We start from the raw sequence: 27,643 nt of genomic DNA on the forward strand, positions 1-27,643 counted from the left end.
GCAGCCGGGACTCGAACTGGCACCCATATGGGAGGCCGGTGCTTCAGGCCAGGGCTTTAAACCCGCTGCGCCACAGCGCTGGCCCCTGGCGCAGGTCTTTAGGCTCCTCTTAGCTGTGACAGCTTCCCACGGCTTTCTTTCTCTTCCGTGACAGGCCAGGCAGTCTGTAGACTGTCCCTCGCCTGAGGGTTGTTTTTGGTTTTCTGATTCCCCCTGTGACTAGGTTGGCATCATAGGTTGTGGAAGGGAAGTGTGGATCTCTTCCGCAGTCCACATCCTATCCACGTGACTTCTCAGAGCTGGTGCCGAGGGAGGGTCTGTCAGGTTCCCCCACTGTGAGGGTACTCATTCTCCCCCTTTCCACACTGTTGTCTTTGGAAGAAATCCCTGTGCACAGACTCTGTAAGTTGGGGGTGAGGCTTCCGGGTGCGGCATCTCCACAGACTATGCAGGATTCTTCTGTGGGAGACCCTTCCTCGCCACTCACTCACTCCTCCAGTCATCTAGAGTATGAGCCCACGACTACTTCTTTCCTTCCAACAGTCATAACATTTCACCTGTTTAGTTTCCCAAGGCAGGTGTATTTTTAATGCTTTGAGTAACTCAATGCAAAAACTACTCCTTTTGGGCAGTACCAACACTCAAAGAATCAAGATCCAGTTCTCAGCTTCGCAGCGCCCAACTTCCTGACGCCCCCAAGGGAGGGGAGGACCGCGCTCGGGGTCTCCTGGGCTCGGAGACCCTACTAGTGCCGCTATTCCTCGCCCTTCCCGGCGTCCCAGCTGCTCCGTGGCCCCGCCCACGGTGGGGCGGAAGTGGGCGCGGCCTCAGGGCGGAAGCGCCGGGTCGGGCGGGCCCTCCCGCGCAGCCAGCGCCTTCCACCCCGCCGCCGCCCCACCCCTCCGGCCCAGACCGGAAATGAGATCAGAGAGGGAAACCCTGGCGGGGAGACTCGGCCCAAAAAGCGGTGGCCATTGGAGGCGGCTGCGGCAGCCGGTGAGGGGGAGGAGCGGGAGGAGAGGGTCGGGGTCCAGGGGGCCAACGCCAGAGGGGATCGGGGCTGGAGTCTGAAAGGTTCAGGGCGTTCTGGGGCTGCAGCGGCCGGAGGCTGGGGCTAGGGTGGCGGGGCCTTGCTCTTCAGGGCCCAGGGCCCCCATCCCTGATGATGAGCAGCGGGCCACCCCCGGGGCGACCGCCGCCTCCTCTCCCCGCTGCTGTCTGCCTCCCTTGGCGGCAGCGTGGGCGCGCGGTGCCCTGAGCTGTGATCGCCCTCGCCCTCAGCGACTGGCCGGGGCGTGGTGAGGGTCCCTGGAAACACGATTGTCCTCACCTGTGTGGCAGCGTTGCGCCCCCGATCGCGGAGGGCGCTCGGTCGCCACGACTTGCTCTTTGGCAGCTGAGCCCCCGCCCCTGGTGAGCCCCCGCTCGCCGCACCCGGGTCCTGCGCCCAGCGCCCGCCGCGCCTCCTCGCTGTCCCCCCCACTCCTCCCCGCTTCCGCCGCTTCCCCGGGCGTGACTCACACAGCCTCACCCTCTAGTGGGCTGCGTGCTGCACCGGTGCCTGGCGTGCGGGCGCCCCAGGGTCCTCCCCTCACCCCCTGCTTGGATCGCAGCCTTGGAGGCAGGAGAGGATGCTGTGCCGGCAGGCACTGGACTGGCGGGTGTTTGGTGACTTGGTTCCACGTGCAAGTTTGTGCAGTTCTGCCTGCCCGAGTTCTAAAGCAGGCGTTCTTTATGGGGGCGGTGGGCTTAGGCGTTCTCTGCCCAGCGGCTTCTTGCGGTTGCAGGGGTGCGTTGCCTCTCCTCCTCCCGTCACCTGTTACTGCTCTGGAGGATGTGGGCTTGTGATGCGTGTGGCTTTGGGACTCGCTGGTGGTTTTGGACCTCGGTGTTGCCTTTGCTCTCACAGAGGTGGCACCTCCGCTTTCCTGCCTTGGAGCGCAGAGGCCAGGGGAAAGGGTTTTAGAGAGCCTTGTGCAAGATACCAGCTTCGAGAGGGGAAACGCAGGCTGCCCGCGACGCCGCAGGGTTAAGCCCCAAGTAGGGTCTTTGGGCTTAACGAGGGTTAGGGGAAAGGTGCTAATTTAATGTATATTTAATTAGGTGTTGCACAGATTATATTAGACATTTCCCTTTAAAAGAAGAGTTTTGGAAAATTGTTTGTGTTCCCTGTGGTGTCTCAGGTGACTCAGGAAGTGTGAGAGTTTGGTGAGCATGAGTAGCAAAATTGGAACTTGGGAAAGGAGTTAGCCAGAAAGTTCAGCGATTCTCAGCCCTGTCATTTCAGCATAGTTGTACTCTGGTTTTGCAAGGCGGTGCGGCACCAAAACACATACTTAGGATGATCACTTGTTTTCTGAAGGCTGGGGTGAGCAGCTTAAACGTTGCCAGTTACTCAGACACACGTGACATGTCCAGTGCAGTTCCAGACCTAGTAGCTTCCAGGTTGCCCGCGGTACCAGGTCAGGATGGATGAAGCTTGGTCTCTTGCCCATTCTGAGTACAAACTCGGGTCCCTAAAACCGCAAGCCGCCGTTGCCCCCAAGTTGCCTTGCCCTTCCCTGCCCTGTGCGTTCTCAGCAGGGACCCAGACCGCAGGATGGCCCTTCAGCCGTTCTCCCCCCGGGAGACTGGATTCTGCCCTGTGTTTGCCCAGCTCAGCAGCTGTGTGATTTTCTGTCTGATGAGGCATTATCAGATAATTCAGTGACAAGTTTGGGGGAAAATAGGCCCGATCTATTCTGAGTTTATTTGCCTGGTTTTGTTAAGATTCCAGTTGACATCTGATGAGCGTTTGAGCTTTTGTGCTTAACAACTCCTGACTTCAGCCCTTTCACAAGGGCTAAATACGGGCATTTAACACGGACTGGATACCTGTTTTAGTGACTTAAGGGAACATGGGTGGTTTGAAAGATAAGTGTAGCCAGGGGGCCAGCGCCGCGGCTCAATAGGCTAATCCTCCGCCTGCAGCGCTGGCACACTGGGTTCTAGTCCCGCTCGGGGCGCCGGATTCTGTCCCGGTTGCCCCTCTTCCAGGCCAGCTCTCTGCTGTGGCCAGGGAGTGCAGTGGAGGATGGCCCAAGTACTTGGGCCCTGCACCGGCATGGGAGACCAGGAGAAGCACCTGGCTTCTGGCATCGGATCAGCGCGGTGCACCGGCCGCAGCGGCCATTGGAGGGTGAACCAATGGCAAAGAAAGACCTTTCTCTCTGTCTCTCTCTCACTGTCCACTCTGCCTGTCAAAAAAAAAAAAAAAAAAGTGTAGCCAGGGGACTTTATATTTTCTGTAGGATTCTGCAGTTCTGCCATCTGTCTTAAAAAATTACTTGAACACAGTGGACCCGAGTCAGGCTTTTTTTTTGAACTTCCTTTTGCAGATGTGGCCCTCATGGATGAGCTGGTACATGACTTAGCCTCCGCCTTAGAGCAGACCTCTGAGCAGAATAAGCTTGGCGAGCTGTGGGAGGAGATGGCCCTGAGCCCGCGGCAGCAGAGGCGGCAGCTCCGGAGGCGCCGGGGCCGGAAGCGCCGGTCTGACTTCACGCACCTGGCGGAGCACGCCTGCTGCTTCAGCGAGGCCTCCGAGTCGAGCCTGGATGAGGCCATCAAGGACTGTCGAGAAGTGGCCCCGGTCACCACTTTCAGCGACTCTGATGACACCACGGTGGCCAAACGGCACCCGGCGCTCAATGCCATTGTGAAGAGTAAGCAGCACTCTTGGCACGAGTCTGACTCCTTTACTGAAAACGCGCCTTGCCGACCCCTCCGGCGGCGCCGGAAGGTGAAGCGGGTGACGTCCGAGGTGGCTGCCAGTCTGCAGCAGAAGCTGAAGGTGTCGGACTGGAGCTATGAGAGAGGCTGCAGGTTCAAGTCTGCCAAGAAGCAGCGTCTGTCCCGCTGCAAGGAGAACACTCCCTGGGCCTCCTCGGGCCACGGCTTGTGTGAATCAGCAGAAACCAGGACTTTCCTGGGCAAGACAGGCAGGAAGGAGAGGATGGAGTGTGACGCCGACGAGCAGAAGCAGGGCTCTGATGAGAACATGTCGGAATGGTGAGCTCTCCCTTACAGTCAAAGATGGTCCTGGGTGACTACCTAGAGCGCCAACCCACAGTCTCGTGATGAATGCCATTTTCTTTCAAGCCAGCCAGGCTTGCGTTGACTCTGGCTTGCTTTGAATCAATCAGTAGTTTAACGATAGCTGTTTAAAGTGCTATTCATGAGTCTTGATTTCCTTATTTCAAGAAGGCTACATAGAAGAGAAAAATAGGTTTCTAAAAATGATGCAAAATATATACCTCAAATACATAGCCGAGGGTTCTATTTGAAGAAAGCAGTCTGCTGCCACCCCTGCCGCGGGGTTCATGCGTGTACCTTATTCTTTAGAAGCAGGGCCTGAGCAGATGCTGGTGTGTAGCTGAGCACGTGTGTGTGGGGGGTTCTCCGTGTTCCCTGTGCACGTGTGTGTGGGGGGTTCTCAGTGTTCCCTGTGCACGTGTGTGGGGGGTTCTCAGTGTTCCCTGTGCACGGCCTTTCCCACTGAGAACCATGGCCACAGATGCCCTTGAGCTGTGAGTCTCTCTGCTGCTCCTGCTTGGGCCGTACTGAGTTTATCTTTTCTGTGACTAGCATTCAGGTTTTCTGCACCCATGACGGATTTTGAAAACAACAGCACTGCCTGCCGTTGGTCTTACACCAAATAAGAGTAAGTCAGGAAGGCGGGCCACTGTTGAGGGCGTGTTTAAAATGTCAGTGTCATTTTTGCTTTCTGTCTTTCACCTCTTAGCTAGTCCTGGGACCGCGGCACCCGCCCCCCACCCGATGCTGTAAGATGGTCGCTCTTCCTCCTTGCTGTCCACGTCTCAGGGAGGATGCTGGTGGTCTTTTAGGTGGGGCACTTCTTCCTGAGCCTTGCGGGACATTTAGCCCCGCCACATCCTTCCCACGCCTCTTGTTTGTGTCACCCCCATGCTTCCAGGGATGCTCCCCAGGTGGGTTGCCTACTCCTGCTTGAGAACTGCTGGGTTCTGTCATTGTTACTATTAGTTAGGACTCATTGAGCACTACCTGTATGTCGGGCACGGGCTACACGCTTGGCCTATGTTCTGCAGTGCTCAGAATTCCGCTGGGTCGTAGGCACTACGACTTGTATTCTATAGAACAGGAAACTGAGGTGCAGAGAGGTTACATGATTTGCCCATGATCACCCAGGGCCCAAACTGAGAAGCAAGCCTGGTCCCGATGCAGAGCCTTCATCAGCACGCTTTGTTTGACCAGCATGCTTTGCTGTTTAACCAGCATGCTTTGCTGCCCCGTGAGTCTGCCTCTTCTCTGATCTTTTCTCTCTCACTTTCGTGACTGTGGAGCATATGACCTTTCTTAGGACTTTGCTTCTTGGGAAGTTCAGTGTAAAACAAAGACATAAATCTCAGGTTCTCTGAGGTGAGGCTGTGTCAGGGCGAGAGGCTGTTTAGGTCTGCATACCTGCACCTTTGTGGATGGCTTTTAAATCAGTGTTTACTTTTCTTGCTTTGTATTTGCCAATCTGTTCTACTATATTGACATAGGCTTGGCTTTGCTAATTTTCCTCTAATGCCTAATTCTTTGTAAGGCTTTTTTACCCAATCTGTATGTTTATCTTTTTGGATTTTAAAACTGTTTTCCCCTCCTCATGAAAGAAATGCTTAGTCAATGTGTAGCCTTTCACAATGTATTTAAAAAACTTTTTAAATTATTTATTGGGGGGCTGGCATTGTGGTATAGCAGATAAATTGCCACCTGCAATGCCGCACCCCATCTGGTGCCAGTTCATGTCCTGGCTTCTCCACTTCCCATCCAGCTCCCTGCAAATGGCCTGGGAAAGCCGTGGAGGATGTCTCAAGCGTTGGCCTGCCACCCACGTGGGAGAACAAGATGAGCTGGCGTTGACCTGACTCAGACCTGGCCATTGTGGCCATCTGGGGAGTGAACCAATGGATAGAAGATCTCTCTGTCTCTTTATCTCTCCTTCTCTTTCTGTAACACTGACTTTCAAGTAAATAAATACATATTTTTAAAAAATTACTTATTTTTTTATTTGAAAGGCAGCCAGAGATCTTCCATCAGCTAGGTGTTTCCCCAAATGTCCACAACAGCTGGCGCGGGGCCAGGCCAAAGCCAGGAGCCCTGGAACTCAATTTGGGTTTCCCACGTTGGGGGCAGGGACCCAAGTCCTTGAACCATCATTGCTGCTTCTCAGGGTGTGCTGGATCAGAAGTGGAGCCGGGAATTGACCCCGGGCACTCTGACAGGGGAACTGGGTGTCCCAAGTGGCGACATAACTGCTGCACCAGGCATCTCTCCCGCCCTTCCCAATACCGAAACCCTTTCTTAAAGCATTCAAGTTTGTTTTCACGTTGAGCATATAAACCACGTAGCAGTCTTCTCATTGTTGAAAATGATGCTTTTAAAAATAGCCTGTTGGAGGCCGGCGCCGCGGCTCACTAGGCTAATCCTCCGCCTTGCAGCGCCAGCACACTGGGTTCTAGTCCCAGTCGGGGCACTGGATTCTGTCCCGGTTGCCCCTCTTCCAGGCCAGCTCTCTGCTGTGGCCAGGGAGTGCAGTGGAGGATGGCCAGGTGCTTGGGCCCTGCACCCCATGGGAGAGCAGGAGAAGCACCTGGCTCCTGCCTTCAGATCAGCGCGGTGCGCCGGCTGCAGCACGCTGGCTGTGGCGGCCATTGGGGGGTGCACCAACGGCAAAGGAAGACCTTTCTCTCTGTCTCTCTCTCTCACTGTCCACTCTGCCTGTCAAAAAAAAAAAAAAAAAGCCTGTTGGGATGATAGCATGTATAGGACTCTTTCCTAGAATTTCTTGTTGAACTCTGACGTAATTGTGTGAAGAGATGGACCCTGGCTAGGGTGGTAGCCTCAGTACAGCCCCGGGATAGATGCATCTACTGCACGCTGTAGTCGGGCTGCGGTGGAAGACGTCCTAACTGAAGGAAGTCTGAGAGCCTGGCTGCACCACAGTCGGCAGGGATTCTCACGGAGTTCCTGGTCTTCACTTTCAGGAGACTTGTTTCCTTGTTCAGGCTAGCTCCCTTGTTCGAGTTCTTTCTATGCTGGATTTCAAAGTCCTTGCAGCCATGAGGGAGTAATGGGTAGAACAGTAGGAGACATGGAATGAGAAACATCTTTAAGTCTTCTGAATATTAGGAGTTGTAAATTTTTGCCTTGGTTCGTTGCTAGTTACAAAGATGCGTTGTGTTTTCCCTCCTTAGTCCGAGCTGTTCTATGGGGAGCATGGGGTGATTCTTTCTTATTCTTTGCATTTTATGTTTAACCTGTCTTCAAAAGGAAAGTGGAATTAAAAGATTTTAATTTTCTTTAAACCAGTCTTTATTTAATGTATCTGAGAGGTCGCAACAGACAGAGCAAGAGAGCATTTCCACTGCTGGTTTATTCCCCAAATGCCTAGGGGCCAGGAGTTCCATCAGTTGTCCCGCAGGAGTGGCATGGAGCCATCACCTACTGCCTCCCCGGGTGCATATTAGCAGGAAGCTGGAACTGGGAGAGGAGCCAAGACCTGAACCCAGGCACTCTGACATGGATATCAGTGCCCCAGGCGACATCTTATCCACATGACGAAGGCCAAACCCAGATCTTTCAGTTTTTAAGTTGTTGTCGACTATTATGCATTCGTTATAAGCAGGGCTAGTATTAGAGTGTAAGTTGATCATAGTTTGTGATTTAGGTATTATACCGACTTAATGAGTTGATTCTGTCAAAATGTTCCCACTTTTTTTTTTTTTTTTTTTTCTGCCTTAAAAGAAATACTTTTAAGAGTTCTTGGGGCCAGCACTGTGGCACGGCAGGTTAAGCTATCACTTGCACTACCAGTATCCCATTTGGGTGCCGGTTTGAGTCCCGGCTGCTCCACTTCTGGTCCAGCTCCCTGCTAATGGCCTGGGAAAGCAGCAGAAGAGGGCCCAAGTGGGCCCTCTGTCACACATGTGGGAAACCCAGAAGGCTTTGGCCTGGCCCAGCCCCAACCATTGTGGCATTTGGGGATTGAACCAGCAAATGGAAGATCTCTGTCTCTGTCTGACTCTCTTTCTCTTTCTGTAACTTTGCCTGCCAAATAAATAAATCTTAAAAAAAAAAAATTCTCTTGACTATTCTCTTGACTATTCTTTCATCACCCTGTTTGGGTGTGCCACAGTTTATTCAAATGTAGGCCAAAGTGTAGAAATCTACTTTTTAGTCAGTGGTGTTGAGGAGGATTGTTGGAGCAGTGATCCATTCTGTGAAGTTCTTTTTTTTTTTTTTTTTTTTGACAGGCAGAGTGGGCAGTGAGAGAGAGAGAGACAGAGAGAAAGGTCTTCCTTTGCCGTTGGTTCACCCTCCAATGGCCACCACGGCTGGTGTGCTGTGGCCGGCGCACCGCGCTGATCCGAAGGCAGGAGCCAGGTGCCTCTCCTGGTCTCCCCATTCTGTGAAGTTCTTAAGATGGACTTGATCATTAGGCTTGGCGCAAGCTTAGTCAGTGGGTAGATTCTTGTTTTTCTAAAGCAGTATTAGATGTTTCAGATTTGAAAATGAGTGTGTCAATTAGCTTTATTTCTAATTCATTTAAATTTATTCCTTGCTAACAAAACATGAGGTTGTTTTAAGCTTAACCAGAATTTTTTTTGCTTTTCTCTTTCTGTTCTTCCTTCAACTCTACACCAGCAATCCTTCCTGAATTAAGAGGAACTGAAAGTGTCTATGATATAGTAGTTTTCTTAATGCTTACATAAAAATCAAACTGTTATATTTTTTTCTGTGTGTGTGTTTGTGACTATCTTAAAATAGAACAACTCTTGGTCAGATTCCCTTCTGTTGATCTTTATTCAGATTGTCTGTAGGGCAGCTATTAACCAGGCAGCCATAGCCTAATTTTGCTGTTTTTCACTAACACATCATTTGTCCCCTTGAATACGTGGTTCAGCTTTTTTCCTTTCACGAGTGGCTTGGCCGGCTGATGGCCTGAAGTCACATTCAGGAGCCTCCTAAAGTGATGTATTAGAGGCTAATCTCCCAGGAAAGAAAATACTCCCCTCTCTCGGAAGGCAAGTGACAGAGACAGAGTGCTAAGCCTCCCCCGCCTTCTGCAGCCCAAGCTGACCTCCTGCGGCCCCTTGGTGCCTCTTGTTTTCTTATTTTTATAGAAAATCAATATCCCTTCTGACACAAACAATAGCTCAGAAGCAGGAATAAATGGCGGTGAGCCGAGATCTCTGTCCATCACCTCTCACTTTAACTCCCCCAAACTCTTTAATTATGAGCGTGCTTTGCTCCAGGTGTTTGTGACAGTGAAATTGCTAAATGAGGACCATTTTAACCAAAGATTGGGTGATCAATAACACTCTATAGCAGTAGCTTGTTGGATCAATAGCATTCATTATTTCATGGTTAAGGTAAGTAGCCTCCTTTGCAAGTGGAGGTCATTAATCAGAGGTTACTGAGGCTATGGAGAAAATGTGTGTGGTAGGGAGCTGACTCAGAGTGTGTCTGCCAGTGTTGCATTTGAGGGTGTTGACTGGCCAGCTTGGTGTGCTTAGATTTATTCAGAGTTCTGCTGGTATGTCCTTAGGGAACAGCCGAATAAGACTGAGAGGTGGTTGTGACACCTTTGTTGTGTTTCTTGAAAGAACTGTTACTGCTGTTCTGTGTGGCTACAGAGGAGGGAAGTAGGACTTAGGGCTGGAAAGTACAGAGAGGGAGGAGCCAGCATTGTGGCACAGTGGGTTAAGCCACCGACTGTGATACTGGCATCCCATGTGGACACTGGTTTACCTCCTAGCTGCTCCACTTCTGATCCAGCTCCCTGCTAATGTGCCTGGAAAAGCAGCAGCACATGTCCCAAGTCCTTGGGCCCCTGCTGCCCACTGGGAGACCCAGATGTAATTCCTGGCTTCTAGCTTCAGCCTGGCCCAGTCCCAGTGGTTGCAGCTACTGGGGAAATGAATTAGAGGATGGGCGATCTCTCTTTTTATCTCTCCCTCTCTGTCACTCTGCCTTTCAAATAAATAAAAATAAAATCTTAAAAAAATTAAAAAGAAAGTACAGAGAGTTAAACATTGCCTCAAGATAAAATGTAACAGTGTGAAAGTTAGAAGTCTATAAAAATGAAGTTCAGTTCGCTGTTTAACCAGGCGATGAGTTCTGGGTCAGGGGTGGGGGGGTAGGGGGTGTGGGGGGGTGGGATTCCCGCATGGTTGCCATTTCTTCCCGAGTTCCCGGAGAGTCAGGGCGGAGCTGAAAGCCCCCTAGGAGCCTCGCCACGCTGAGATTCCATGATTCTTTTCCACCACAGCCAACCTCCCATCGTTGTCTTCTTATTTTAAAAGGCAGCTGAGAGACAGCCTCAGTTGCTTACTAGAACTCTTAGGAAAACATTGCGGACTCCCATGAGCAGAGACGCGGACTTAACGATTGGCTGATTGCCAGGAGCTGCTCACACTGCGAGGCTGGGAGCAGGCACTGGAGAATGTGCAGGAGCTGTCTGTCGGCCTGCTGTGCTGAGCCTGCCCTGGAGGCCGCCACCCTGCATCCCTGCTCTGCGGCCAGCCCTGGGGTTGGCAAGAAAGTGGTGGCCTCGTTGCTTCTATGAGATGTTGACCTCTGCTCTCCAAGATGGGCTCAGTCTAGTTACAGCGAGTGCAGCGAGCGCTCCTCCCCTCTTGTACGAGGTTTCCTTGAGTGCACGCCCTGTCCCCTCCATCCGGTGAGTTTGTTCATCGCTGTAGATCAGGGTCCTCAGCTTGCACCACTGACCTTTTGGACTGGACAGTAGTCTGTTGTGGGCGTGCGCGTGCATTGCAGGGCCTCCGTGCACTGATGCCAGCAGTTCACCGGCCCTCCCTTCCCTCTTCAAGTTTTGACTACAAGGAATGTTCCCAGAATTGCCAAATCCTGGCAGGGGGTGGCGGGGTGGGGGTGCAAAATTGCCCCAGTTGAGAACCACTACTCTTGGTGTTTCTCATACTGAAATTGAGTTTTTACTTCACTTGCCTTTGCCAACAAGGATGAGGTTCAAATTTAGAGAACTTAATGAGGCCCAAACCGTCTTTTATATGGAATAAAAGTACGGTAGTTTTAAAACAAAAGTTTTTGTGGATTTGAAAACTGTAGCCTTTAATGGTGCCTCAAAAGGGCAAACAGGTCACTCCCAGAGCTTGCACAGGAGAGCATCTCGGATGAGAGCATTGCTGAGTTGGTACCGAGGTTTGCCACGCTCTGCTGGCACTGTGCGTCTTGAAGAGGCCTCAGTAGTGCTTTACGGGGCCTGACACGCATGGTGGTAATATACTTCTGTGACGGTGATGCCACGCCCAGTCCTGTGGTCTACCCCGTGTCTCTAGTTACACAGAACCTCTAGATGGATGTATGTGGAATAAAACAAAGCAGAATATTACTTGCAGAATCCAAGCGGTGGAGTGTGTTGACTATAATGTTGAGTTTCAACTTTTTGTGTTTGAAAATTTGCAGAATGAAATGTTGAGGGTTAACCTTTAGAATCTTGGCTTAAGCGGACTTTCTTTACACTTCTGTTATTTCGCTTGGATGTGGCTCACTTGTTTTTCTAGCATTATTAAGAATAATAGGTAATTCAACTGCTGATCCCAAATCCAGGATTTAATTTTGTTTGTGCCTTATTTAAAATGGTGGCTATGCTGCTGATAAAGTGTGGAGTGTTCTTTAGCGAAAGACATTGAGGGAGAAGTGTGATATACTATAACTACTTTTACTCTCAGAGGAATATTTTTGAGACATTTTCTGGCTCCTGAAATGGGATGATTTTCTCAGTGTTCCAAGGTTAAATTCTGGGCTTACCTCACCTCTTACCCATCACAGAATATTCTTCAGTGGAGAGCCTTCTCGCTTACCTCTTCACATCCTTCTCCCAGTCTGGACTAGTGGTCTTTTGTAAGGTGCACATGTTCCAGTTATGCTGGAAGCATTTGCTAGTTGTAGTGTTCGTTACAGCAGTGCCTGATCTTTGGTGGGATAGTGTCAAGTGCTTACCACGTGAATGTGCAGAGGTTGGGAGCAGTGGGAAAAATCCTTTCTCCTGCCTTTTCTGTTGGAGATTCTTTATTCTCCCCACTTTTTTGAATCGTGTAATTATTTGTCAGATTAGTATATTTTCTTCAAAATCTGTTAGAAACATTCTCAGGTGATCTGCGTCTACACACTCTTCCGGATCAGACCTGCAGATTGTCAGGGCAGGAGTTCAGAGCGACTGGGCAGGCAGAGGCGGAGGCTGCTGCCCTTGGGAAGACGGGACGGTGCTCCCGGCCATCTCTGGGGGCTTCGCCCGGTACTTTTGTTTGAGAATCATACAGGCTTCAGAGGACCACAGGGAGGGTCAGCACAGAGGTAGGAGCATATTTTTTTCTCATAAAAATGAAGAATGGGGCTTTCCCCCGTGGCCTAGTAAAAGCTTATAGCAAAAAAGTTGTAAACACCCTTGGAGGTTTTGGAATAAGAAAAAAATGTGTAGGAACTTGACATCTTTGACTTTCTAGACTTGGGATCTGCAGAGGCACTAAAAGTGTCTTTATTGAAAGGTGGAGCTTGTTTGTAACAGAATATTATATTGAGTTAGCTAAATTAGCGTCTTTTTTTAATTTTTATTTTTTGAAAGTCAGAGTTACGGAAAGGTAGAGAGAGAGAGCGTCCATCCACAGGCTCACTTCTCAAATGGCCGTAACGGACAGGGCTGAGCCAGGCCAAAGCTAGGAGCCAGGAGCTTCTTCTGGATCTCCCATGTGGGTGCAGGGGTCTAAGCACTTAGGACTTCTTCTACTGCTTTCCCAGGCGCATTAGCAGAGAGCTGGATCGGAAGTGGAGCAACTGGGACTCGAACTGGCACTGGAATGCCTGCATTTCAGAAGGTGCCTTTACTTGCTATGCAACAATGCCAGTCCCTAAATTAATATCTTATCATTGTCTAAGTCACTGTTACATTGATATTTATTTATTTATTTGACAGATATAGTTAGACAGTGAGAGAGAGAGAGAGAGAGAGAAAGGTCTTCCTTCCGTTGGTTCACCCCCACAAATGGCCGCTACAGCCAGAGCTATCCGATCCAAAGCCAGGAGCCAGGTGCTTCTTCCTGGTCTCCCATGCTGATGCAGGGGCCCAAGCACTTGGGCCATCCTCCACTGTCTTCCTGGGCCACAGCAGAGAGCTGGAGTGGAAGAGGAACAGCCGGGACTAGAACCCGGTGCCCATATGGGATGCCAGCGTGACAGGCGGAGGATCAACCAAGTGAGCCACAGCACTGGCTCCTTTCTTTCTTTCTTTTTTTTTTTTTTTTTTTTTTTTTTTTTTTTTTTTTTTTTTTAAGTTACCATCTCTAAGTCAGAAGTGAGTGAAGTCTGTGAGACTGGAAAACTTAGGTCTGTAACTTGGAAGGGGTTATATTTACTTACACTTTATAAGAGGCTCTTTTTTTTTTTTTTTTTTTTTTTTTTTTAATTTAAAAATTTATGTGAGACAGAGCTCCCACCTACCAGTTCACTTCCCAAATGCCCACATCAACTGGAGCTGGGCCAGGCTGAAGCCGGGAACCTGAGACTCAATCCACTTGGGTGGCAGGGACCCAAGTACTTGGAGCCATCACCTATTGTCTGCTGGGGTATTCTTTAGCAGGAAGCTGGAGTCAGGAGCTGGAGCTGGAATTGAGCCCACGATGATGTGGGCTATGGGCTTCTTAACCACTAGGCCGAATGCCTGCCCCCAGATCTTTGCAAGCTGCATCATAGTGCTTAAGTACAAACACGCTGTGACACTCCCACATTGGTCTTCCTCAGCAAATGGCTCATAGTTTTTCACAGGATTACGTTTTCACACTGCAAGTTATTCTGAGGAAATAAATAGAATTAGCAAATATCACGTTCATTTCTAGAGAATGCTAGAGTGATGATACTTTGTAGAATTTTTTTTTTTCTAATGAAAGATATGTCTCGGGCCAGTGCAAGGTGAAGGTTTGGCCACCACCGGCAGTGCCTGCGTCGCATGTGAATGCCATTTCAAGACCCGACTGCTCCACTTCCAGTCCAGCTCCCTACTAATAAACTTGGGAAAGCAGTGGAAGATGGGCCCTAAGTTTTCCTTGGGCCCCTGCACCCATATGGGAGACCCGGAAGACGCTCCTGGCTCCTGACTTTGGCCCTGGCCCAGCCTTTGCTGTTAAGACCAACTGGGGAGTAAACCAGCAGATGGAAGATCTCTCTCTCTGTCTTTCAAATAAATAAATCTTTTTTTTTTTTTAAAGATTTATTTGAAAGAGTTATACAGAGAGGAAAGAGAGGTAGAGAGAGGTCTTCCATCTGATGGTTCACTACCCAATTGGCCACAACCGCCAGAGCTGTGCCAATCTGAAGCCAGGAGCCAGGAGCTTCTTCTTGGTCTCCCACGTGGGTGCAGGGGCCCAAGGACTTGGGCCATCTTCTACTTTCCCAGGCCATAGCAGAGAGCTGGATTGGAAGTGGAGAAGCTGGGACTCGAACTGGTGCCCATATGGGATGCCAGTGCTTCAGGCCAGGGCATTAACCCGCTGCGCCACAGCACCAGCCCCAATAAATCTTTTGTAAAAATGCATATCTTCCTTGATCATAGTCTTAAAATCCTGGTGACATTTCTATGACATTGTTATTGCTCCTACTAACTATATATAGGAAACTCTGAAAGCAAGTTCAGTGTAAACTCTTTTAAGAGTATCAATTCTTAGGGCAGGTGTTGTGGTAGAGCGGGTTAAGCTGTTGCTTGGGACGCCTGTATCCCATATGGGAGTGTAGGTTTGAGTCCCAGCTTTCCACTTCTGATCCAGCTCCTTGCTAACACACCTGGGAAGCAGCTGATGATGACTCAGATGCTTGGGTTTTTGCCATGCACGTGGGAGACCTGGATGGAGTTGCAGGCTTCTGGCTTTGGCCTGATCCAGCCCCAGCTGCTGCATGCATGTGGGGAATGAACCAGCAGATAGGAGTTCTCTCTCTCACACTTGCTGTCACTCTCTTTCTCACTTTCTGTCACTCTACCTCTCAAATAAATAAATAAATACATCATTTAAAAAATGTTCACCTGAAATGCTGTAGACAACAATAGGAATGTAGAGTGATGGCTTACCACTCCTTTCTTGATCCAGCAGATATTCTTTGAACTTGCCCCTTTATTTAGAGTATGAGAAGAGAATGGAATCTATTTTTAAAAAAGAAAAAGAAAGGGGGGGCCAAGGAAACCCTCTACATGGTAGTGTTTACAGATAGCTGGAAATGGATGGAGAAAAGAATTGATAGGCCTTGTGAAGAAGCAACTGTTCTTATCTTAATTTAATTTTTTTAAGATTTTTTTTTTTTAATTTATTTGAAAGAGTTACACAGGGAGAGGAAAGGCAGAGAGACAGAGAGAGGGGTCTTCCATCCGATGGTTCACTCCCCAGATGACCGCAATGGCTGGAGCTGTGCTCATCCGAAGCCAGGAGTTGGAGCCAGGAGCTTCTTCCAGATCTCCCATGTGGGTGTAGGGGCCCAAAGATTTGGGCCATCTTCTACTGCTTTCCCAAGCCATAGCAGAGAGCTGGATTGAAAGTGGAGCAGCCGAGTCTCGAACCGGCGCCCATATAGGATGCCGGCACTTCAGGCCAGGGTGTTAATCTGCTGCGTCACAGCGCCGGCCCCTTAATTTTGTTTCTTAAGATTTATTTATTGGGCCCTGCACCCACGTGGGAGACCCGGAAGAAGCTCCTGGCTTCAGATTGGCGCAGCTCCAGCTGTTGCGGCCAATTGGGGAGTGAACCAGCGGATGGAAGACCTTTCTCTCTCTCTCTCTGCCTTTCTCTGTAACTCTGTCTTTCAAATAAAAAAAAAAAGTTAAGTTTATCTTAGTGTAAAAAAAAAAAAAAGAAATCCATGCATTATTTTCCATAATACACATTATGCAGCTTCATTTGAAGACCTATTGTGCAACATGATGGTGGAGTAGAGTGTCCTATGGCCTCCTGTGCTTTGTGGCTCTCCTTAATATTATGAGAAGTTTAAAAATATAACACTTGCTTTATACTTGAGGTGAGATGAGAAGAAGAAAATAGTAATGAGAAAGACTCGCAGGAGTGAGATCACTCATGTTCTTCAGCTTTTGCTGCAAAGACAGAGCCAACACCACTAAGTTTAGCAGGCACCGTCCCTGACCCTCCACGGGAGGGACGCAGTCCTGCACGAGGACATCTCCTGGTTTAACTCCAGAGCCCTTTGAAGCTTCTGAATCCAGCAGAACCCAGCGTGCAGTTCTGGGAGTTGCTGTTCCAGTGATCCTCTGAGAGTGTTCCCATTTCTTCTGCATACAGAAGAAAATCAAAGGAAAAAGGCTTTATTGGCTCTTGTCAGGACAGAGCCTGGCTGAAGTGAAGAAAGCATTGTTACTTAACTTATCTAACAGTTTAGGATTTAGTGCTGGCAGGTTACATGGAGATGTTGTCAAATACAGAACATTTCCAGAGAGCTGATCGAGAATGTAGATTAGCATTTTCCACGCTTCTTTTCTTATGCAGGATGATGCAATGTTTATTCCTCGCTTTAGTTTCTCCCATCGTCTAGAGCCGTTGAAAAACAAGGTTGACTAGCCTGGAAGCAGATGTTCCTGATCGAGACATTGCTAGTCTCGAACCAGTTAAACCATTTAATGGAGAGTGGGTGGAGAAAAAACAACATAAGAGGCAAAATCCGTTCATAGGGCCAAAGTTTCATTTCAGTGAGTTCAGATAGAGTTTGTTTTTATATTTTTAACATTAGCTTCTTTTTCCAAAATGAGTTGTGTATATCTACTTAATGTCAAAGAAGATATTAAATTTAGAAGGTGTGAGAAGGTGTGACTTTGGGAATATAGATTCCTTTTTTCTGTTTATAGATATTTGAAAGACATTTTTTCTTATTTTTTTTCAAGATTTATTTTTTATTTATTTGAAAGACAGAGTTACAGAGAGAGGTAGAGACAGAGAGAGAGGTCTTCCATCCGCTGGTTCACTCCCCAGATGACTGCAACAGCCGGAGCTGCGCCGATCCGAAGCCAGGAGGCAGAGCTGCTTCTGGGTCTCCCACGTGGGTTCAGGGGCCCAAGGACTGGGACCATCTTCTACTGCTTTCCCAGGCCATAGCAGAGAGCGGGATCGGAAGAGGAGCAGCCGGGACTAGAACCGGCACCCATGTGGGATGCCAATGCTTTCAGGCCAGGGCTTTAACCCGCTGCACCATAGCGCTGGCCCCGAAAACATTTTTTTCTTTTCTTTTTTTGTGTGGGGGAGGTGGTATTTGAAACGCAAAGAAAGAGAGACATGGACAGCGATCATCTGTCTACTGTTCCCTCCCCAAATTACTGAAATAGCTATAGCCAGGCTAGGCTGAAACAGAGCCTGGCACTTGGTCCAGAGCTCTCATGGCGGGGGCAGGGACTCAAGTACTTGAGCCGTTATCTGCTGCCTTCCAAATAGTGCGTTATCAGGAGCAGGATCAAGAGTGGAGGAGCTGAGACTCGAACCAGGCACTCCAACATGGGATGCGGGTGTCGGAAGTGGCGTCAAGGAACCCCGGCGTCATACATGCACCCTTGTTTATTTATGCATTTTTGTTTGCTGCTTTGGAAGAAGGAAAACTTGAGAGATGCTGGATGTTTTAAAGCTGGAAAGCCTCATTTAAAACTGGCATATTTACAAATAAAGTTGAGTCGTAGTTTTTGTAAATTTGTGTTGTTTGACATACCAAGCCTGATTGAGACTATGCCTCAATAAAGAACTTTCTAGTGCTAAACTAGCAATGTGACTTGGCTTTAGATGTTTTAACAGCACTTTGGGAGTGGGCTTTCAGCTCGCAGTTGAGGTGCCACTCAGTGCCTGGGTGCAAGTCCTGGCTCCGCCCGTCGTTGCAGCTTCCAGCTAACGTGCACCCTCGGAGGTGCACCTGATGGCTCAGGGGTTGGATCTCTGCCCCTCCTGTAGGAGACCCAGATTGAGTTCCTGGCTCCTGGCTTCATCTGGGGAGTGAACCCGCAGATGGGAATTCTCTGCCTCTTCTCTGTCTTTTGCCTCTCAAATACAAATATAAATAAATGAATTATTTTGAAATACAAGTAAAAGTTTTAGAAATCTCCTAACTTCTGCACTTCTTTTTGTTTGGAGTTGGGGGTGGGGAATAGAATCTATCCCATGGCTTCAGTCTGAAATTTTGCCTATCTGGTTGGCTAATAGAATGGAACGAAATTAAGGAAGCTTGGGATCGTTCCAGCTGCAGGCAGAGGAATGTACGGCGCTGTCTTTGACTGGAGCTGATGGGCCGTCTTGTGTTTTACTCTCTTTTTCAGTGAAACGAGCAGTGTGTGCAGCAGCAGCGACACCGGGCTCTTTACCAATGACGAAGGCCGGCAAGGTAACCTGGATCCCACCTGCGGACATGGGTGCGGTGTTTGCGGGGAGTTCTAATGAAGTTAGGAGTGACTTGCCAGGACTCTGATGATTGTCTGCAGCAGTGGTTCTCAAACGTGAGGGCAGGCAAGGTCCACCCGGGGAACTGAAACTGCAAATTCCCGAACTCCTAGAAGTCAAACAGATCTGGAGTTGCGCCTGCAGTCTGCACCTTTGCCCCCTCCACAGGAACAGGAAGCAGTGCTTGTGCAGGAACTTCACGCTGGGGGGTCGCGGGTCTAGGAGGCTAGTGTTGAGGCTGGGACTCTGGCAAGTTCCTGTTGATTAGAACCAAGAAATGACGTCACATGTTATTCTCCTCTTTGGGCTGTGAAGGCATTCTTATTTACATGCAGCGGAAATTTAGTTATTTTTATAAACTTATTTGTAAGTGATTATAGCATTCAAGAGAAACCTCCTTTCTCAAAGTATCTGGAGTTTGGGTTGGAGCCCTGTGAATAAGCCTAGTACCTGTAAGTGGCTAATTCTTTATTGTTGCTACCTGAACAATAATTAGAAACATGGCCTTGATATAAGGGGGTCTTACCAGACTCCTGTCCTTTACCCTTGCTGAATTAAGGGCACGTGACTTGTGTACCAGTAAGAATTTCAGGTAGTCTTCTTGGACTGTAATTTTCTTAATCTAAATAAGGGATTTGTAGGTCTCTAGAGTTCTTTCTAGTTCTGAAATCCAGTAACTTGTCTCCAAGGGCTCGGTGATGAGAGGACAGAAGCAGCACAGTGACCATGTGTCTAGGTTGGTTCAGGGAGGCCCCCAGACCTGAGGAGTTCTTGCCCCAGATGCCCGCCCACATGCCCTCCAACTGGGGCTGAAGCTGGGAGCTGGGAACACAGTCCAGGTCTGCCGTGTGAGTGGCAGGAACCCAGTTACTTAACTGTCACTGCTGCCCCTGAGGGCCTACACCATCAGGAAGCTGGAATCAGCAGCCGGAGTTGCTGCAGTATGGGACATAGGCCTCCTAACCAGGTCTCGACTGCTGGGCTAACCTCCTGCCCTTTAAGTGAGCACTGTAGGAATGAAGACCCTTTCATCCCTGTGGAATTGTTGAGCTTCCTATTATGATGGAGGTAGTTTTTTAAAAAATGTTCCTGGGGAAAAACATTCTTTTCTTAAATTTTTTTTGATTTATCATATTATTGAAAGGCAGGGAGGGGGAGAGAGAGAGAGAGAAAGTATTTTCTATCTCCTGCTTCACTCCCTAAGGTCCTGCAATAGCTGGGACCGGGCCAGGCTGAAAACAGGATCTAGGGATTCTGTCTGGGTCTTCCACAGGGGTGGCAGGGAGTGAAATACTTGAGCCATCACCTGCTGCCTCTCAGGGTGCATATCAGCTGGGAGCTTGAATCAGGAGTGGAGCAGGGACTTGAGCCCAGGCACTCTGATATGAGATCTGGGTGTCCCAAGCCGTGTCTTAACCACTGTGTCAGACGCCTGCCCCATGGAGGTTGTTGTGAGTGCATTTCTGTCTGGTTCTGAGGGAATTTGGTGTCATTAGAGACTGTGTGTGTGTGTGTGTGTGTGTAGGTAGGTAGGTAGGTAGGCTCTAGGGTCTTGTTCTATTGTCTCACACCAGGGGAGTCTGGTTGTCTTTCCATGAGTGTCCTGGTGTTTATCATTCAGGGGTACTAATATTTGCCTTTTGTTTTGTTTTACTGCTGTGCTATAAAGTATCATAAGATATTTCCTAAAGATTATGATGCATAGATTACACAGAGGTATAAGAAGTGTGGATTTACTACAGCAGATTATGTTTTTGGGCCTTTGGAAAGGCTGTCCTAAGAGGAATTCTTAGGTTTGGCCTGGAAGATTATAGGATATGCTGTGACCACCAACTCTTCTCTTTTTAGAGAGAGAGAGAGGTCTTCCATCTGCTGGTTCACTCCCCAACTGGCCATAATGGCTGGACCTGTGCTGAACCCAAGCCAGGAGCCAGGAGTTTCCTCTGGGTCTCCCACGCGGGTACAGGGTCCCAAGGACTTGGGCCATCTTCTAATGCTTTCCCAGGCCATAGCAGAGAGCTGGATCAGAAGTGGAGCAGCCGGGACTCAAACCGGCGCCCATGTGGGATGCTGGCACTATAGGAGGTGGCTTTACCCGCTACACCACAGCGCCGGCCCCCTCTTTTTCTCTTTCCCAACTTCACATATTCTGCTGGCGTTTGGATGCTTAGAGCATCAGCACAAAGCTGTACTCTTCCCTGCCTCTGTGCCTTTGCTCTCTTGACCTGAAGTCTCTTGCTCACCTTTCCTTGAGTGGCTGATCATTCACCAAGATAGTTCTCCTTTGGCCCCTACAGCATATATTTATGGCCTACAGCAGTGGGTTTTCTTGCACTCAGTTGCTTGCTGAGTTTGGTCAACCAGAGGCAATAGTGGAAGATAGGAGGGATGGAGGTGATTGAGACTGGGTGTATTAGTAAAGTTTTATTGGGATATGCTGTTCAATAGCCCCTAAATTTCAGTGGTTTACCACATTTATTTCTTATTTGTTGGCTGTAGGTTAGCTTTGGTTCAGCTGATCTTGCTTGAGCTTAGCTGGTCTCCAAGTCTCAATTTAAGTTTCTATCTACTCAGCAAATCTTATTTAGCGCACCTGGGCTGAAGAAGGAATGGCGAGAGGTGTCGTGTGCTTCCTATGGCAGAGGACAGCAATGCCAGTGGGCCAAGCCATGCATGTTTAAAGCCTTCGCTTGAATCGCATCAGATAGTTCCACTACCTAAGTCAGTCATATGGCCAGGCCTAATGTCAGCAAGACTAGGAAGTGTGCTCTTAGCATCCAGTGGCCAAGGCCGAAGGATGTGGTTGACTGTCATGGAGAGGTAGTGAGGACTTGGAGGTAATGCCATCTACCACACTGGACTGTGGCTTTCCCTGGCTCTGTCGCTGTTGGGTTGATGATTGGCCACGGTTTTGGTCCTCTACCGAGGCCACATCTCCTGTGAGGCAGTCTTCCTGTAACCGTGGTTCTGTCTCTGGGCTCTGTGACTGCTCCAGCTCTAGGAAGGGCAAGGACTCCCAGCTGGCTGCAGGGTCACTGTCTTCTCTTGGTGTCCTCGTTAGTACTCAGAGAAGGAGAAAACGCTCCCTTTTCTTCTCGAACAGATTTGTACACAGAATCTCAGATTATTAAACAACTGACCTATTTTGGTTAAAGCCACATTCTTGGGGAGCCAGAGGTCAGGAGCCTGATCCGTACATCTTCTTGTTCTCTGGCAGCATTTTTTTTTTTTTTAAGATTTATTTATGAGGCTGGCATTGTGGCACAGTGGGTTTAGCCACTGGCTGCAGTGCCAACATCCCATGTGGGTACCAGTTCGATTCCTGTCTGCTTCACTTCCAATCCAGCTTCCTGCTAATACACCGGGAAAACAGTGGAAGATGGCCCAAGTGCTTAGACCCCTGCACCCACATGGGAGACCCAAAAGAAGCTCCTGGCTCCTGGCTTCAGCCTGGCCCAGCCATGGCCATTGTGACCACTAGGGGAGTGAAACAATGGGTGGAAAATCTCTCTCTGTAAGCCTGTCTTTCTAATAAATAAATCTTAAATAAAAAATATTTATTTATTTGAAAGCAAAGTGTCAGAAAAATATCTTCCATCCATGGGTTCACTCCCCAAGTGGCTGCAAATTTGGGCCAGGCTGAAGCCAGGAGCCAGGAGCTCCTTCTGGGTTTCCCATGTGTGTGACAGGGGCCCAAGTACTTTGACGATCTTCTGTGCCTTCTCAGGCACACTACCAGGAAGCTGGATCCGAAGTGGAGCAGCCAGGGCCCAAACCAGTACTCTGATATGGGATGCCAGTGTTGCAGGAAGTGGCTTAACCCACTGTGCCACAACGCCAGTCCCTGGCAGCATTGTTTTGGGGGAGGGGGGTTTAAAATCATGTTTATTCCTCTCATCAAAGGTTGCCCACCTAACACAGTGGTCTTCAGTGTGTATTTTTACATGACTACACAGCCTGAATGACTTGCTCACAATCCAAGGTAGTTTTGTGTTTTGGTGTTCCTGTTGTTAAGGAGAGAGTCCTCGCTGAGGTAGAAGGTACATTAATGACAACGAAATCAAGGAGGATCTTCATCTGCTAGGGCCACAGGTTGCACCGCAGCCCTCAGCGAGCAGGTCCCCCAGTTCTTGCAGCAAAGGGGACTGAGAGTTAAAAACACCTTGGAAAAAAATCAAACAGCACCTGCCACATATGCTTAGATAAAGGCCACGCTTGTGAACTGCTCACCCAGGCTGCCCCAGTGTAAGAGAATTAAATAGAAACCTAAGACTGATGGATCTTCTCACTTCTTCCTCTTTGTGGGATATGGATATAATTTCTCTTCAAGTGGGACAGGGACAATTCCTTCACATGGTTTTACTTCCTGAGTCAAAGGATATTTTACAACATTCGGTCTGATCACATCAGTCTCGTGACAAATACTCCTTTATGCTTTCAACAGTAGTTGTTGGTGCATAAAAATCCACCGAGAAGTACCGGCCCCGAGTGTGTCGCTGGCTGTGGGTGAAGATCCTCTGGGGAAGCGGGGAAGCGCGTGCTCGCCCAGGTTTTCCAGGTTCCTCACTGCCGTGCCTCTGCCCATCAGGGTTGGGATCGTACGTTTCAGAGCAGCGGCCTGCTGCATGGCTCTCAGGATCAAAGCCACCTCGTAGCAGGGCATGCCCGAACGCTCGGTGCGCGGCTCGGCCTGAGCCGGCTCCCTAGACGCGGACGGGGGCGGTGGCAGGACCTGCGGGGTCCTGAGGGCTCCTGGGCCAGACAGCTCGCCGGCGGCGGAAGCCCTGGCAGCATTCTTACGGAGCTCCTGCACCACGTGTCTGCAGGTTGAAGGCTTCTGATCTAGATGACTCACAGGGTCCCTTCTAGTTCCGTGAATCCCTCTCTGCGTTATTAAAAACCTTGAGTGACTGCTGAGAACTCCCCAGATCCCACTGTAGTCTGTCATTTGTCATCCAAAAGCATGAGCTAACTTAATATTCTATTTCGATAAATGGCTTTAAGGAATGCTTGTGGATAGGAAGGCAATGAATATATTAAAGTTCAGAGAAACTAATCATTGTACACTAATGGCTATCTTTAATTCCTACAATGTACCTGGTTCATGGGATGCTTTTTGGAGTATTGGTTCTCAGAATGTAGTCCCTAGACCAGCTTAGCACTGCCAGGGAACTTGTTAGAAATGCAAATTTTTGGTCTTGCCCAAACCAGCCAGAGTTAGAGACTTAGGGTATAGGGCCAGCAGTCTGTGTTTTCATAAACTTCCCTGGTGCTTCTGATGCAGGACAGAGGCTGAGAGCCACTGCTGTAGAAAGATTGCTGCTTGTGGTGTGTTTCCATAGGGGACACCTGGAATCACTTCAGTATCGCTGGTGTTCGGAGATCTCTCCAGGGATGCAAGAGTGACCTTCGTCCTGGGTGCTGAGACCCATGGATTGAGGCGTGCCCTGAGCAGCTTCTCTGGGATCCAGCATATATTAAGAAAGAATGCTTTACAAACTCTTTAGATGTTTTCCTAACAGTTTACTTCATCTTTGCCGTTTTGAAAAGAGGGCAGCAGACAGGAAGCAGGAATAAACTCTAGCAGAAACTGGAATGTCATCATTGTAGTCAATAGAAAGAACTTGGAACCTAGGGCCTGTATATATTGGATTAGCTGTGACTTTGACATTAATGAAAAATTTGACCTTGGGCAAGTGGTATAACTTCCTGGAAAGCTTTGGGGAATTATATTGTTTGTTTCTGTGGTGAATTTTTTCCTGGTTACTTGAATTGCTCGTGTGAGGATGATTTTTTGTTCCCATTAATGAGATACCAAGGTAGAAATGCAGTACAGCATATATCCTTTGTTTAGCTGTTATGAGAAATGTGACTACAACAAGAAATCTCAGAGGAAGAGCTAATTTTGAATTGAGAAACATTTATGAGCTTTGAACTGTAAGTTTATTTAGACCCCAGAGAACAGTAGGGGAAGAGCAGTTTATTTTTGTCTATAGACTTAAGGCTTTGGAGTTGATCAGGCTCTGGGTTCAAATCCTGGGTTCCTTATTTACTGACTTGGTCTTGGTTTCCACAGGCTTTAGTTGCCCCATTGTAACTAGAAGTTTGGAGCTGGCATTGTGGCATAGTGGGTAAAGCTGCCGCTTGTGATGCAGCATCCCTTATGAGTGCCGGTTCAAGTCCCGGCTGCTCCACTTCTGATCCAGCTTCCTGCTAATGCACCTGGGAAAGCAACAGAAGATGGCCCAAGTGTCTGGGCCCCTGCCATCCATGTGGGAGACCCAGGTGAGCTCCTAGCTCCTGGCTCCTGCCTCCTGGCTGCAGCTTGGCCCAGTGCTGACTGTTGTGTTTAGCTGGGGAGTGAACCAATGGATGGAAGATCTCTTTCTGTCTCTTATTCTCTCTTTATAACTGTGAGTTTCAAGTAAATAAATAAATCTTAAAAAAAAAAAAGTAGGAGTTAATATAGGACTTGGAAGAGATAACGTGTTTATAGGTTTTAAGCACAAACCCTGGTAAATGATAGTAAATGATAGCTGTGTTTGTGTTTAGTACCAAAGCAGTCCAGTCTAACACAGTGTGACTTTCCTGTGAAGCTAGTTTGATATCCCAGTTTTCATCGTCATATAGATCGTTAAGAAAGACCAGAACTCCTTTCTCGTACTTTGATTTATTTTAAAGCACTGAGAAATTACCCTCTCATTTGGTTTCTCGTGGAGCATGTTAACATTGCAGCACACGGTGTCGTCTCTTGGCTCCAGGGGACGATGAGCAGAGCGATTGGTTCTATGAAGGAGAGTGCGTCCCAGGGTTCACCGTCCCCAACCTTCTGCCCAAGTGGACTGCTGATCATTGCTCCGAAGTGGAAAGGATGGATTCCGGCCTGGATAAACTTTCCGACCCCACATTCCTCCTGCCCTCTCGGCCGGCTCAGAGAGGTGAGTGCTGCGATGAGACACACGTCACGCTGTCACGTGTCCCTTGGGGAAGAAGAATCGCGCCATGGCAGGATTCCAAGAACCCGTTGACTCTGAACCGTGGAGCTCGTCTGAGGCTTCAGAGGTGACTCTCAGAGCTCAGGGTCTCATTCCTCCCTAAGTCGATCCCTGGAGACTGGGGACATAGTTGGCAGGACACTCTCAGGTTGCCACCCCCTGTTGTCACAGCACAGCCGCCATCCTGCTCTGAAACTGATGGGGGTATTCAGAGCCCACGGGAACTTGAAATACAGGAGTTTGGAAGAGAACAGATTTTAGTAAACTCCCATTTCTTAAAATGGATGCTTTAGAAATACTTCTTTAAATAATTCTACTTAAGTGATTCTGTTATTGCAAATCTTTACACAGATACCAACTTTCCCTTCTCCTGTGATGTAGCAAAGTGAGATGGGAGGAGCCTAGACAGAGAAGGACGGACGAGCCGCGCTGCTCCCTGATGCTCTCCTTGAGGTGTCAGAGCCCTCACTGAGCTATATGGTGTTGAACGAGACTGAGAGCTTGCTTTTAACTCTGCAAATCTGTGATTCTAGGATTCCCAGTAGCTAGTAAACAAGCAGGCAGTCCGTTCTCCAGTATCTGTCGAGCTTGGTTGGTGATGAGGGTATCCTCAGGAGCTGTGACCTCCCATTATGTGGCGCTGTGTTTCGATGAGTTTTCAGGGCTGGGGGTGTGTGAGGCCTTGCAGAGCAGTTGCTTGACTTGCACATTGTCTACTTATCGGCCCTCACTGAACACGGCAGTGAGCATTTCTGAGAGTCCTCTCTGGACCACTTACATTGTACACAGGGGAACAAGAGCAACAGGAAGAGCCTTAGAGCAGACTGCAAACCCAGATCTGGAGACAGTTCATGGACCGTATTTCTGTGTGCATTCTCCCCATTGTTTTTTCTACATGTAGAACACAGGCAACAGCTGGAAAAAGGAGGTTATGCTATCCAAGGGGTCTTCCGGAAGTTGATGGAGAATGAGTATTGTGAAAAAACTACCATGTACTAAAGAAAATTTTTTGCACCAAAATAAATTTATCTTTTCATTCCGTTTTCTCAGATTTTTTTCAGGTACCCTCTTAACAGGCTCTTTTCACCTGTTTTTGACATAGTAACTAGCTTCTAATTTAAAATTAGGAGTTGTTTATAATGCCTTACATTTGTGAAGTGTTGTCACTTACTCAGTGCCTTCTACATACGGTTCACTGGGTCTTCCAGACAGCCCCGTAAAGTAGGCCTGAGGAAGTGATTATCCCTCTTTTTAGACAGGGAGGCCAAGGTCAAGGTAGATGACGTGCCTAAGATTGTAGTGCTGGTGACAAAGACGTGGGAACGGTAAGTCCGTGGTGGACAGCCTTGAGATACTAGTTTAAAGATCAGTCGAGAAAGATTCTGGGGGTAAGGCCTTCAGCGTACTACAAATGTGATTTCTTCTGGACTGTCTGCAGCCAGGAGCTGAGCCCTTCTTCTCTTTTTTAGGGTACCATGCTCGCTTGAATCGTCTGCCTGGAGCTGCAGCTCGATGCCTCCGAAAGGGGCGAAGAAGGCTGGGGAAGGTGATGGCTCATATTCCCCAGGCTCTGCGGGAAGCCAGTATCCCCCTGGGGCATGTGGACCCTGTTGACAATCAGAGGTTCCACAGAGCTCCCTGGAGTTAACGAAGCCAGTTACAGCTTTTTGTTAGCTTCTGAGAATGGACATTATGTAGGATATGAAGGAGTACACCTACAAAACATGAAACTTACAGAAGTTCTGACGGAGTAGACACTGTCATTATAGTGGCTGTTTGTAAATCTATAGGTTAATCTTACCGTGTGCCTAAAATACTCCTGGCTTCTCTATGACTCCTGAGTTCATGAATGGGTCTTTGTTCTATGTTAACTTTGGTCTTTTCATCCTAGAGTTCATTAAGACAGAGAGAGAGAGAGAGAGAAGCAAATCCTTGTTGGCACATTGCAAGGGTCCCTCCTTAGCCGTGAAGGGGGAATGGCCCTGTTGGTTCAGTTCTGCCTTTGCCAGGGCCTGAGTAGAAAAGGTCACATTCCCCTTTAGCAGATGAGAAAAACTTACATTCAAAGAAGTTACACCTGACGTTTCCTAGAGAGAAGAAACAGAATACAGATTTGAACCCACCTATGTCTATCTTTAACAGTGG

At 48.7% G+C, this 27,643-nt stretch overlaps 2 protein-coding genes across 7 annotated transcripts in view; one reads left to right on the plus strand and one right to left on the minus strand.

Annotated features, from left to right (window-relative positions):
• Positions 1 to 876: 876 nt before the first annotated feature.
• The window catches only part of GPATCH2L (G-patch domain containing 2 like), a 54,542-nt gene continuing 27,775 nt past the window's right edge, over positions 877 to 27,643 (plus strand). For all 6 annotated transcript variants that reach the window (XM_002719634.5, XM_017349462.3, XM_008272012.4 and 3 more), the window contains exons 1-5: positions 877 to 996; positions 3,378 to 4,050; positions 18,383 to 18,447; positions 25,265 to 25,441; positions 26,968 to 27,044. In XM_002719634.5, coding sequence (XP_002719680.1) covers positions 3,389 to 4,050; positions 18,383 to 18,447; positions 25,265 to 25,441; positions 26,968 to 27,044 — 981 coding nt within the window. In that variant the 5' untranslated portion in view covers positions 877 to 996; positions 3,378 to 3,388. The remainder of the gene's footprint in view (positions 997 to 3,377; positions 4,051 to 18,382; positions 18,448 to 25,264; positions 25,442 to 26,967; positions 27,045 to 27,643) is intronic.
• Positions 22,789 to 23,166, minus strand: LOC100358722 (small ribosomal subunit protein bS6m). The gene is given in 3 exon segments (XM_008272009.4): positions 22,789 to 22,912; positions 22,914 to 23,029; positions 23,032 to 23,166. Coding segments are annotated over 3 exon segments (375 nt in total).

The sequence above is a fragment of the Oryctolagus cuniculus genome, chromosome 20 (genome assembly GCF_964237555.1).
Source record: "Oryctolagus cuniculus chromosome 20, mOryCun1.1, whole genome shotgun sequence".
Taxonomy (NCBI): domain Eukaryota; kingdom Metazoa; phylum Chordata; class Mammalia; order Lagomorpha; family Leporidae; genus Oryctolagus; species Oryctolagus cuniculus.